Source organism: Lynx rufus, unplaced genomic scaffold, assembly GCF_022079265.1.
Source record: "Lynx rufus isolate CCGP_SWC_20201006 ecotype Redwood Valley unplaced genomic scaffold, mLynRuf1.p SCAF_8, whole genome shotgun sequence".
In the NCBI taxonomy this organism is placed as follows: Eukaryota; Metazoa; Chordata; class Mammalia; order Carnivora; family Felidae; genus Lynx; species Lynx rufus.
Window position 1 is genome coordinate 34,747,210 of NW_025814896.1, and position 13,102 is coordinate 34,760,311.

At 38.7% G+C, this 13,102-nt stretch overlaps 1 protein-coding gene across 1 annotated transcript in view; it reads left to right on the forward strand.

The window, feature by feature from the left end:
* The window catches only part of PLCB1 (phospholipase C beta 1), a 146,366-nt gene that overhangs the window by 127,378 nt on the left and 5,886 nt on the right, over positions 1-13,102 (forward strand). The window contains exons 24-28 of the mRNA XM_047069168.1: positions 4,502-4,578; positions 4,687-4,776; positions 5,247-5,304; positions 5,909-5,995; positions 9,704-9,840. Of these exons, the coding sequence (XP_046925124.1) occupies positions 4,502-4,578; positions 4,687-4,776; positions 5,247-5,304; positions 5,909-5,995; positions 9,704-9,840 (449 nt within the window). The remainder of the gene's footprint in view (positions 1-4,501; positions 4,579-4,686; positions 4,777-5,246; positions 5,305-5,908; positions 5,996-9,703; positions 9,841-13,102) is intronic.

A 13,102-nucleotide genomic window follows, 5' to 3' on the forward strand; every position in this document is an offset into this window, starting at 1 on the left:
GCAAAATCAGGTGAATTCCAGTGGTTGAAGTGGAAGTGAGATGGTGGAGTTGAAATATGGAGCTGGGACATCGAAGCTTTGGGAGCAGTAATTGGTCTTCCATCTTAGGGTTAGAAATGAAAGGAAGGTCCAAGATGGAACAAAATTTCAGGGTTCTGGGAGGGTGAGGAAAACAGAGATGTGTTTTTATGCAAAGGGGATGTGTCCAGCACAGAAGGAAGTTTGAGAGGAGAAAATGAAATGGTAGATCAGGTCTGGGAAACCAGGACAAGAACCTTCCTCCTGGAAGGAAAGGTGAGGAAACCAAGTTAGGAAGCTACCAAGTGGTCTAGTAGGACTCACATGCGTGTTTTTCCTCTCAGCTTTCACAGCCATGCCAGGAAAGAAATGTTATCCTTGCATCAGAAGTGAGGAAGCTGAGTTTGGGGTAATGAAGAGAACATAGATAAAGTTCCAAAGATCATCTGAGACAGAGAAGAGGGAATATAAGGGAATGTCTTAGTCTCTTTCAGCTGCTATAACAAATTACCATGGATTAAATGGCTCAAACAATGAATGTTTATTTCTCTTTTTTCTTAATGTTTATTTATTTTTGAGGGAGAGACAGAGAGACAGGGAGGGAGAGAATCCCAAGCAGGCTTTGTGCCATCAGTGCAGGGCCCGACACAGGGCTTAGACCCGCAAACTGTGAGGTCATGACCTGAATAGAAATCAAGAGTTGGACAATTAACCAACTGAGCTACCCAGGCACCCCCAAAAACATTTATTTCTTACAGCTCTCTCTCTCTCTCTCTCTCTTTTAAATTTTAGTTAGTTAACATACAGTGCAGTATTGGTTTCAGGAGTATTTTCTCACAGTTCTGAAGGCTGGAAGCCCAAGATTAAGGCTACAGACCTGGTGTCTGGTGAAAGCCCACTTCTTGGTTCATAGATGGCCATCTTCTCACTGTGTCCTCACATGACTGAAGGGGTGACAGAGCTCTGTGGGATCTCTTTTATAAGAGCACTAATCCTATCATGAGCTCTCAAACTTCATGACCTAACCACCTCCCAAAGCCCCACCCCCTAATACAGTCGGTCACATTGGGAGTTAGGATTTCAATATATAAATTTGGGGGGGGGACACAAACATTCAGTCCATAACAGAGGGCTTCTTCTAAATTGTCTCCATCATTCTCAGTAATTTAGACAATGCCTCTCAAACTGTAACGTGAACACAAATCTCCTGAGAATCGTGTTAAAAATGCCACCTTTGGTTTAGTTGATCTGGGCAAGGGCCTTGAATTTCTGTTGTGTTCCCAGGCAATGCTGCTGGTCCATGCTGGTCATCTATATGTTGAGTAGCAAGATCTAGAAAGCCAGGTCATTGGCCCAGAGTTTGTAGAATAGTGACATGTATTTAGGGTACTTGATAAATATTTGTTGGACTGTGGCTAAAATGAATAGTTAGATAAAGGTGCATGTTCTGGGAGCCAAGGGGGTGGGAACTCTTTCAAGAGAAGAGTAAAGAGCAAGTGCAGATGGTCTGAGGGAGGGACAAGGAGGAGGCCAGCGGACGCAGCAGCCAGGGAATTTCTGTGGAAGTTTGAGAGAGTGCAGGCTGGCAATTGCATCAGGTATGATACCAAATCAAAGAAAAGTCAGAATTGGGTGGGGAGAGGGGCACCTGGGTGGCTCAGTAGGTTAAGAGTTCGACTTTGGCTCAGATCATGATCTCGCAGTTTGTGAGTTCAAGCCCTGTATCAGACTCTGTGCTGACAGCTCAGAGCCTGGAGCCTGTTTCAGATTCTCTGTCTCCCTCTCTCTCTGCCCCTCCCCAACTTGTGCTCTGTCTCTTTCTCTCAAAAATAAATAAACATTAAAAAAATTTTTTTAAAGAATTGGATGGGGAGATGGGCTGTGGGATCTCAGGGTCAGGGACTTCAGTGACTGGATGGTGAGGTGGCTAAGGATGAGGGCAAGAGGTGGAAGGAAAGCAGGAAATGTGAGCAGATACTGGCATAACCAAGAAAATAACATTCTGAAGTCAGGTGAATGATATACCAGATGACAAAGTGGAAACAGAAATATGAGGGCCATTGAATTTAAAAGCGTTGCTGAGAGGTTTTGCCATGTTGAACAGAATGAGGATGGGCCACAGACATCTTCCCAAATCTAGCAAAGTTTCCAAATCACCAGAGGAGGTTTTGAAAATACTGATTTCCAGGCCCTGCCCTGAGACATTTGGAGTCCATATGCATAGGCACAAGCCCTGGAATCTGCATTTTTAGGAAGTTATCCAGGAGTGATTCTGATATTGCAACCAAGGTTGGGGATCCTTGCATAACCCTCTATAACTCCTCAGGGTGAATGAGAAAGAAGAAAGATGCTCTGGGGAAGGAAAGGTGCTGAGTGCACACCCTCAGCTAGAATCGGGATTGCAGGAATCCTCAAGGAAATTTCCAGAGTCTTTGCACACCAGAATTTTACATTTAGAGAGTTTCAAAAATAGTACTACAAAGCTGTAATATGTCACGATTTCTTTCTTTTTTTAATGTTTATTTATTTTTGAGAAAGAGAGCATGAGTGGGGGAGGATCAGAGATAGTAGGAGACAGAGAATCCAAAGCAGGCTCCAGGCTCTGAGCTGTCAGCACAGAGCCCCATGCAAGGCTCGAACTCACGAACTTCCAGATCATGACCTGAACTGAAGTCAGACGCTTAACGGACCTAGGCACCCCTTCATGATTTCTTTAATTGTGATGGTCATGATCAGGCAATCTCTTTTGAGTGATCAAATAGGTTTTCTGCTGGCCCAAGTCCCAGTTAATAGTTGTTCAGATTTAGTCCACTTCACAGACAAATGCATCAAATTTCACATTAATGTTAAGTTAATGTGTTTTCTTTATTGTAATTCTCTAAGATAATTTCTCCTTTAACGTTTTATTCTCTTAAGAAGGATTTTTTTTTCAAAAACAATTCCTAAAATCATAACGAAAAGAGGTGGGGAAGTGGGGAAGCCATCGAGCCTGATTTGTTGGGTTTGTCCCCAGCTCTGTCACTTATCACCTCTGTGTCTATGAGCCCAGAACCTGATCCACAGGTGTCAGGATCTTCACATGTAAAACAAAGATAAAAGCATAGCCTCACAGTGCAGTTCTTAGAATTAAATAGGAATCGAATACATTTAAAACTCTTCAAACTGTGCCAGACATACATAAATTATCGACGAAAGTTTGCCATACTCTGATTATGTTGCCTTATCACTGTGGCAGTAACCAGTTATGTTAAATTGGTCAACTTACCCAGTTGTATTTGAGAGTCTCCATCACGGGTGAACAGCAGTGGGGTCTTTCATAGGAAGCCCACACTGTCTACGTGGTGCTCCAGTAAGAAGGGTTGAGTCCAATTACTACCGCTGTCTGAGTAATTGCAAAAGTTTCCATAGGTTCTCCATGTGGAAAAGAGAAAGAGATGGGACTTATGTACCTTTATATAACTGAGAAGTATTTACTGAGCACCTACTAAATATTAGGAATTGTGCAGAGGGCCAAGGATATGCAAACACAAACACAGTCACTGCCCTCTTGAAGCTTGGTTTGATAATAAATGCAAGACAATAAATTAATTGCTTTCATGGCATGTGTTAAAATTCGATGGCACTATACCATAGAAGAGAATTTCCGACATTCTTTGGAAGTTACCCACACAAGGACACAGCCATCAGTTTCTAAGATGGGCAACTCATGGTCCTTGAAGCAATTAAACAATGAATCAGACTGGGGGCGCCTGGGTGACTCAGTCAGTTAAGCGTCCAAGTTCGGCTCAGGTCATGATCTAACCATTTGTGGGTTCAAGCCCCACACCAGGCTCTGTGCTGACAGCTCGGAGCCTGGCACCTGCTTCAGATTCTCTCTCTCTCTCTCTCTCTCTCTCTCTCTCTCTGCCCCTCCCCTGCTCACACTTGGTCTCTCTCAAAAATAAATAAATATTAAGAAAAAATAAAAAAAACAATAAATTAGGTGGAAACCAAGAATTAAAATACACAGTTGATTATAACTTGCGTTTGTATCATACTCGTGTTATTTTCAGCTTCACTGTACCTCCAAGAGACAAAGGCATTAATAATCCCATTTATTACAAGAAAATGTAGATTCAGAAAATGTAGCACCATTGACCCAAATGGTATTTTTGATATCACAGAATGAGGACTGGAACCTGAGCCCTCCACCCCTCCACTGTTAGTTGTCTTTGCACTGAGCCAAGCTGCAGTAACCAGCACAATAGTCTAAGGCATCCTGTTTAATTCAAAAGGGACCCAAAGAAGACTTTCATATTAAAACTTAGATAATGTGATGGTTTTCAGTGACTTCCCCATTGCCTGTGAGATGCTTGGTGATTTTAACTATTGTTAAACATCAGTCACAGATTTCCTAACTAGAGATACCGTTGTCTGGGGGCTCAAGGGGAGAGAGTCTTTGTTTATGATTGTGTAAAACAGTAAACACATTTTCTTCCCCCAGCTTATTCAGAAATTGACGGATGTTGCCGAAGAATGTCAGAACAATCAGCTGAAGAAGCTCAAAGAAATCTGTGAGAAGTAAGCTTTCATTCTCTTTACAATGGGCTTGTGCCTATAAATGTGTTACACACAAATTGCCATTTGATTTGTCTTTTTTTTTTTCTTTTACTTCCATTTTGACTTCAGGGAGAAGAAGGAATTAAAGAAGAAAATGGATAAAAAAAGGCAGGAGAAGATCACAGAAGCTAAATCCAAAGACAAAAGTCAAATGGAAGAGTAAGGAGAAAGAACCCCTTCTCCTCCAACTTTTACCTGGGGATTCTTTTATTCTGTTAGAATAACAGCTTCTCAAACATACAAAGACCCATTTGTGATGTTTCTCCTCTAATTAACCTTTCAAAAGATCCCTTTTGTAAATTTTTCAACAGGGAACTCAAAGGGCTTTCAATAATGGACTGAGGTGCACCCAGGGCCTTTTAGTTAAAGATTGAGTAAGGAGCGTCCCTTAGGAAAAAAGCAAATCCTCAGTTCCCCTGCTGTCAGGCAAACTTCCCAGCATTTAGTGAACACAGAGTTTGCCCTTGGGCAGAACCTGACTTTTGTCCAGAACGAGCAGATTGTACCTTTCTTGCCACAGCAGTAAGAATGTTGAAAGTTCTGTAAACTTTCATCTGGAAGTCTGAAGCTCACCTCTTTGTTGATGCTGGATGAGTTCATATAATGATCTAGTTGTCATTTGCTCTTAGGGAAAAGACAGAGATGATCCGGTCATACATCCAGGAGGTGGTACAGTACATCAAGAGGGTATGTCGCTTAATCTCTCTCTGCTTTGCACACCGCGTATGATTGTTCAGCAAGCACAATGTGAGCCTCTGGAGGAAAATGCCAGGCCTTGTATCTATTTATCACCACCACCCAGAAGAGCTGTTTCACAGAGCAGGCATTCCGTAATCAAGGTTTCTGCAAGTTTAGTTGCAAACCTATGTATAAAAAGGCTTATCTAAAGATAAATGTCAAGAATCATTTTCTAAGTGAGGAGCACAGAAACACAGGATCAATAGGGAATCCCCCAAAAGAACCTGTAGCTGTCATCAATGCTAGGGAAGACGGCAATCTCCAAAGCACTTCTTCATATTAGTGTTTGAAAATTGGTATCATGGAACTTTTCAAACTTTAGCAAAAATATAAGAATAGCATAATCTATTGATCACCTCACCCCCACCCTGTGTACCCATCACCCAGGTCTGACACTTACCAACAGTCTCCTACACTTGTAAGGGCAGTTCTTGATCAGGATATGAGATAATTAAACGTATGACATCGATCTGAAAAGCTTTCCACTTTTTTCTGAAAAACATTCACTTATTAATGTTAGATGAACATGACTTTCTTTGTAACTTTCTTATAGTTAGAAGAGGCACAAAGTAAACGGCAAGAAAAACTTGTAGAGAAACACAAGGAGATCCGTCAGCAGATCCTGGATGAAAAGCCCAAGGTAAACTGAACCGAATAATAAAACACAGTAACTTCACTTTTCCTCCATTTAATTACAATAAAACCTCTGTAGGTCATGTACCCTGCACACAGTCTCAGATCAGTTCTTACATGTAAAACTCATGTATCTTTCTCAACCATGGTAAAGATCTTTCTATAGCAATATTCCACACAGGTCTATTATCACCCAGTGAGCTTTAAACGTTGCAATTGCTTGGAACCCAGCTCTTGAAATTTTGGTTTCAATTGGTCTGAGATATGGTTCAGGTATTTTTTGAAGCACTTCCCCTCTCTCCCTGCCAGAACAGAGAAAATTAGAGAAATTAGCCAAGCCTCTTGCGTACTGATAAAATATTGTAATGTCAGGCTCTGTCCAGCAGAGGATGTCCTGTACCAAAATCACCCTGGTTTTTAATCCAACAAAATGTTCTCATAAACCAGAAAAAAAACAAATCTTTTTTTCCCCCAATAATAATAGTTTATTATGTCTCCTCTTTCAAATTACCTTATGCTTATTGTTTGGTCAAAATCAATTGTTTTATGAATATTAACTTTGATTATCAGTAAATCAAATACTTTTAGGTTGACAAAGAGCATCTTGGTTTTGGATCATTACATATATTTTCATTCATCACTGAGTATTTGTGAAAAATATGCTTTTCAGTGTTATTATTCTCCTATGTGCATTTAAAATATCTACTCTAAAAGGTACAGCTATTTCATACAAGTACTCTTTAAACCTGCAAAGCTCAGAAGTGTTACTTTCATTTCATTGTATAGTCCATTCATCAATTTACTTTTTATAGATTTTTTTAGCTAGTTCTAAATATATTCTTGTGGTTATTTCTGCCCTTCTCCTTTTGTATTTATTAGACAGGAGATTTATTTAATATTTTTAACTCCTAAAGTTTTTAGGCTTGGCAATATAGATGAAGCAGTAATGAAAATCTGAGAATTAATAATTACTTAAATATGCTGCTAATTTTTCTGTTTTTCACGTAAACGTACAGTTTAAATATTCCTAGCCACCATCTTAGGTTGATTATACATTAATAATAAATTTTAAGATGATTTCAGAAATGGCTATACCTTCCATTGATCCACTGATGGATCTTTTATAATGTTTGGAGCAAAAGATTCAGGTCCAACTGGAATTTAAGCGGCACATTAACACCCTAATAATCAGTCCCAGGTGATATATTCAGATATATACATTTTCAATCCATGCTGTCTGAAAGCAAACGTGTCATTACTTTGTACACTGCCATAATATACGTTGGTTATGATTGATCTCTTATTAGCCAGTTTTTATATTTCTAAAAGAAAATCTCTCTTGTGAGATATGGTTATTCCCATAGAGTTTTATTTCACTTTGTTTTTGTCTTTGGTCCAAAAATGTCTCATACTTGTCTCATAGATACAATGCAATCACAAATGTGTTTCAATTCTGTAACTCTCAGTATAAAAACTCCTACGAGGCTTTTCAGTTACTGCTCTAGGTCATCAGGATTAAAATCAACTTTGGTAGGTATTAAAGCGCTTTTAAACTTATGCACTGGACATAGGTAAATGTTACAAGAATAACTGTTGGATAACTTGTCAGGGTGAATTCTGCAGCAGTTTTACAGAAAACCCAATTAAAACTGGCTTACACAATAGTAACCTTAGTAAGTCATATTCCTGGAAGTTCAGATGTATTGTAGTCTGAGGAATGGTTAATTGAATACTTCAGCAACCTCATCAAGAATGCACTTTAACAGAAACCTATGGGGGAGGGAAAGGAAAAAAAAAAGAGGCTAGAGTGGGAGAGAGCCAAAGCATAAGAGACTCTTAAAAACTGAGAACAAACTGAGGGTTGATGGGGGGTGGGAGGGAGGGGAGAGTGGGTGATGGGTACTGAAGAGGGCATCTTTTGGGATGAGCACTGGGTGTTGTATGGAAACCAATTTGACAATAAATTTCATATATTAAAAAAAAAAGAAAAAAGAAAGAAAAAAAAAAAGAATGCACCATGCCATCTCAGTTTGTTGCCTTTCATGCCTAAGCTTTAAACCCACAGTCCTAAAATGACTGCCATAGCTCCATGCATCACATTACATAAGTCATTCAAAGGCAAAAAAAGGTAATGTCTTCATCTTATAGCCCTTTATTTATAAGATTAAGGAAAAGCTTCCTATATCTTCCCAATAGCTTTCTCCTCATTGGCTAGGATTGTACCATATACCCATTACTAAACCAGTCATGGGTAGTAGAGTGTAATCTTCACGATTGCCTTAGAGTATTAAAGCTTGCCCAAAAGGATGGAGAGAGTTCAGCTCCTCTTCAGTTTCATAGTCAACAGGCACCGGAACAAAACTGATGTTTTCTTATCAAAGATATAGAAATATCAGTTAGGTAGGTAATTGTGTGTGCCACTGCCATATTTATAGCAATTTCCCATTTCTTTTTTGGACTTTTAGCAAGAGATATGAAGTGTTTCTATGAATTTTTAGTAGTTGTTTCGCCTTCACTTTTGTTTTGTTTTCTTTGCAAAATTCTGAGCCTGTCTGCACATGATCAGTTTAGTCTGTCCAAATATAGCTAATAATCAGAATAGAACAGTGCTGTGAACTGAACTGTGTCCTCCCAAAATTCACATGTTGAAGCCCTAACTCCCAATGTGATGATATATGAAGAAGGGGCTTTGGGAGGTGTTATATTTATTTATTGTATTTTTTTTCATTTTTTATTGAAGTATAATTAACATGCAGTGTTATATTAGTTTCAGGTGTACAATATAATGATTTAACAATTTATACATTACTTAGTGCTCATCATGATAAATGTACTTCTTAATCCCCTTCACTTATTTCATCCATCCCTCTAACCACCTACCATCTAATAGCTACCAATTTATTTGCTGTATTTAATGTTTGTTTTTGTCTCTTTTTTGTTTGTTCATTGTTTTGCTTCTTAAATTCTACATATGAGTGAAATCATATTGTATTTGTCTTAGTCTGACTGATTTCACTTAGCATAATTCTTTCTAGCTCCATCCACGTTGTTGCACTTGGATTGCTTCCATATCTTATAATATTTCCATATTGCAAATAATGCTGCAGTAAACATAGGGAAGCATGCATGTATCTTTTCAAACTAGTGTTTTTGTTTTCTTTGGGTAAATACCCAGTAGTGGATATACTGATACCTCCATACTATTTTCCACAGTGACTGCACCAACTTGCATTCCCACCAACAGTGCATGGGGATTCCTTTTTCTCCAAAACCTCACCAGCACTTGTTATTTCTGTTGCCTTCATTTTTTACTGTAAATAGGAACAAGTGATATCTCTGCTTCTCATCCACGTTGCCCTTATGACCACCTTGCGTCTGGATTTGAAGTTTGCCCTTGGAGATTTTTGTTTTCATGTCAAACTAAAGCATTTATTAAGGGATGTTCTTCAGAGCTGATAAATTTTGTGCTTCGGAACCATGACTTTAATAATAAAATAAGAAATCATGACTGTTAATATTGTAGGACACAATGGCTGATCAAAGGAAATGTCCGTGGTAGGAAGGAGCAATAGTAAATAGTGACGTGAATAAGATCAAGTGCAGGTCGTGTGGAGAAAGAACAAAGCACAGGACAGCAAAAGGAGGCAAGTGAAAGTCCAGGCCAACATAGCATTCATTCACGCTCCTGTAATTGCTGGATGTGGACCACAAATAGGATAGCACCAGCTTTGAAATAATCCCTCTTCACATCCAGTATGAAGCTTTGAAGTTTGACATAGATATGAAGGAAAGTAACAAAAGCAGAAACAATATGGAAAGTGCAGTAACTCAAGGGAATGAAACTGACCAGCAGTATTTATAAAAGAGGTTAACTGAGTCAGTTCCATTCGGTTAGAAAGATGAGAAGGTAGAATGATTTTACGACATCTAGAAATTTATGAGCTGTTCCATCACTGAATGTTGGACAAAGAAATTGAGTTGACTCTATAGTAGGTAATATTAAAGATAATTGCAACCTTCCTATGAAGAAGAAAGCATGACAAAGTTCACCAAGGGTTACTGAGGGTAACAGATTCCTTCTTCAAGTATTTTAAAGTGGAATAAGTAGTTTTTTTATCTAGAAACCAATAATGGCTAATCTTTTGCTTACAACAAAAATATACACCACACAGCGTCATATTTCTTCCTGTTTGTCAGTTTCTTTCACCATATCGTCAAATATAATCATTTAGTCCCTCTTCATCCAGTTATTCTAAGTAATGTAATAATGTGTTTAGTGTTCCTAACCTCCTCCTAAACAGGGAGGAAGCTATTTACATTCCTATATTCTCCTGGTATTACTGTTTTGAGCTATTCTGAACCACAATCACAAGCTGCATAATTTTTCAAGCCTGTGATAACCAAACAACTCCTTCAAAATTGAACAATTTTTTTTTAACAAAGGAAATTTAAAAGCCAATTGCTGAAAGACAACAGTTCTTCAATGGCAGGGAGTTCTGACTGGATTTAGAGCAAGTTATATATGAAGATTAACCCAAAGTGCAACCTTCTAACCTTTTACTCAACCGCGTGCTTATGATCTGTAAGTATCAACTCAAGTTCCTAAAATTATTCCCACCTTCCAGTAGAACAGTCAGAGGACAATGTGCCTCAATTAAAACCATTTCATTTCCAGGGATGCCCAGGTGGCTCAGTCAGTTAATCAGCCAACTTCAGCTCAGGTCATGATCTTGTCGTTCATGAGTTCAAGCCTTGCATCAGGCTCTGTGCTGACAGCTCAGAGTCTGGAGCCTGCTTTGGATTCTGTGTCTCTACCTCTCTCTCTCTGCCCCTCCCCAGCTCGTACTCTGTCGCTCTCTCTCAAACATAAATAAATGGTAAAAAAAATTTTTAAGCAAAAAAAAACTTTCATTTCCATACTCGGACCAAGAACTTCCATCCTACTGGCACATATTTGGTAGGGAACCAAATTTGGCCCAGCCACTGTTTGAAAGTTTATTTTGGAACATCCAACTGTGTGACATGTACCAGGCCTTTTTCATATATAGTGCCCATTTTTTTCCCACTAAAAAAGAGATCAATGAGTCTATTTCTTTTGTATTCATTTTTGAGGGCATTGGGGAAGATGGAAGTAGGTGAGTTCTAGAGACAACTGATACAATAGATAAATAGCTTGGCCCTCAATTTGGTGTAAAATTACACTGTGTATTCCTGTACATATGTCCCTCTGAAATTTCTTAAGTTGCAAACAACAGTAGACGTCCTTGAAAGAGAATACTCAGCTCCTTTTCAGTAGAGTTCTACATTCTGGAGAAATGTTCAGTTGCCTGTTTCCTAGCAGTGAAACATTTCATTCAGTCCCTAAGTGTATGCTATTTTCAGCTTTGTTCAAGGTGTGTCTTTTTATGAAATCTATAGCTTCAGAGTTCTTAAGAGGGATGCAGTAAACCCCAGCCAGTCTTTGAACTCTCAGTGACATAATTGGTTTCCTTGGGATTTCCATACCTGAGGTTGCCAAAGCCAATAGGAAAAGGGTATATGTGTACAAAAGGTGATAGGAGCAACTCACACCCCAACTGCCGGTAGAGAGAAACCATACCTTCTGTGGTCACATTCAAGTCTAAACTGATTCATTATAAAAAGGACCTCTTGCCTTTTTCTTGAACACTTCAGAAAGATTTATTTTAACATGTTGAAGCATCGTTAATCAGGAGTTGCCTTGAATCTGCTACAAATATTCCAACGTATATTGATCACTTTGCAGCTACCGGCTCTCGTTATAAGAAGAATTGTCTTTTGAGGGGACTTTTTAATGAACCATCTCCATAACCTCATAAAACAGTCGATAAATGTGGAATTTACTTTTTCTCTGACACTTAATTTGTCTTTGATGCTTCTTAGAACACAGGTTTTCTGTTTTAATTGAGCTCATCAATAAGAGAGAATTCCAGGAAGCTTTAGGGCATTTTAATTTATAGAGAAAGAACATTTCATCATGTAGCTTATTGGTCCTTTTTTTTCCTCCATCAGGGGAATAGAGACTGATTTTCCTCATTTCCCCTGACATCTTTAGAACCAACAGGGTGAGTGACTCATCCTTCTGGGTGAAGTGAGTCTTCTCAGACCGACCACTGGGCCCTGAGACAAAACTCTCAATGTAGTGATTGTAGTCTTGTCTTCCCAGTGTTCAGGGAGAAAGAGACTAGGGGATTTAAAGTAAAAGCTTCTTCCTTACACGATTCATTTGTGTGTCCCCTGATCCTCTGCAACTTGATGGGGAAATGTGGATTCTCCCTGCCATCACGCATTGGACCCTCTCATGGAAGCCAGACCACAGAGTGTAAACTGGCTGCCAGTGGACTATGTTTTGCTCATTGTCAAGTCTTGGTAGACCCACCCAATGGTTTGTTTTTTGTTTTCATCTGTGGAAGGAACTTCTTTGTCATTTGTATCAATGTGAATAATTGTCTTTTTAAAAATGTAGTTATTTATTATTTTCTTGATGTAAAACTTGGCTATGTTGACTCTCCTGCACAATACTAGAGCAATAGAACAGTTTTAACTCTGTCTCCTTTTGATTTATTTTTGAATTGTATTAACAATTCTATACATTTCGGAACAAATGAGACATTCTTATTCTTTGTTACACAGTCAGTGTTCATTTAGATTTATCTACATATTCACAAGACTTTTTTGTTCAGCATTCTGTCTTATGTCTCAGACTGGCCATTTGGGACCATTACCTTCTACACCTTTAGAAGTTCTTTATACAGTCTACAGGTGGCAAACTCTTTGAGGTTTTTGGCTTTGTTTTCATTTTCATCTGAAAATGTCTATATTTTCCTCCATTCCTCCATTCTGAAATGATACTTTCACTGGGTATTTTAGGTTGACGGTTATTTGCTTTTAGTGCATGGAAGATAAAATTCCACTGTCTTCTGGCTTCTCTTGTTATTGAGAAGCTGTTAGCCTCAGTGTAATTCTTTTGATAATAACTTGTATTTTTCCTCCTTTTATTGCATTTAGGACTTTTTTCTTATATTCTGTGCAGTTTTTCTAAAATGTGTCTAAATATGTGTTTGAGGTCACCGAATGGATAACTTTCCTCAGTTCT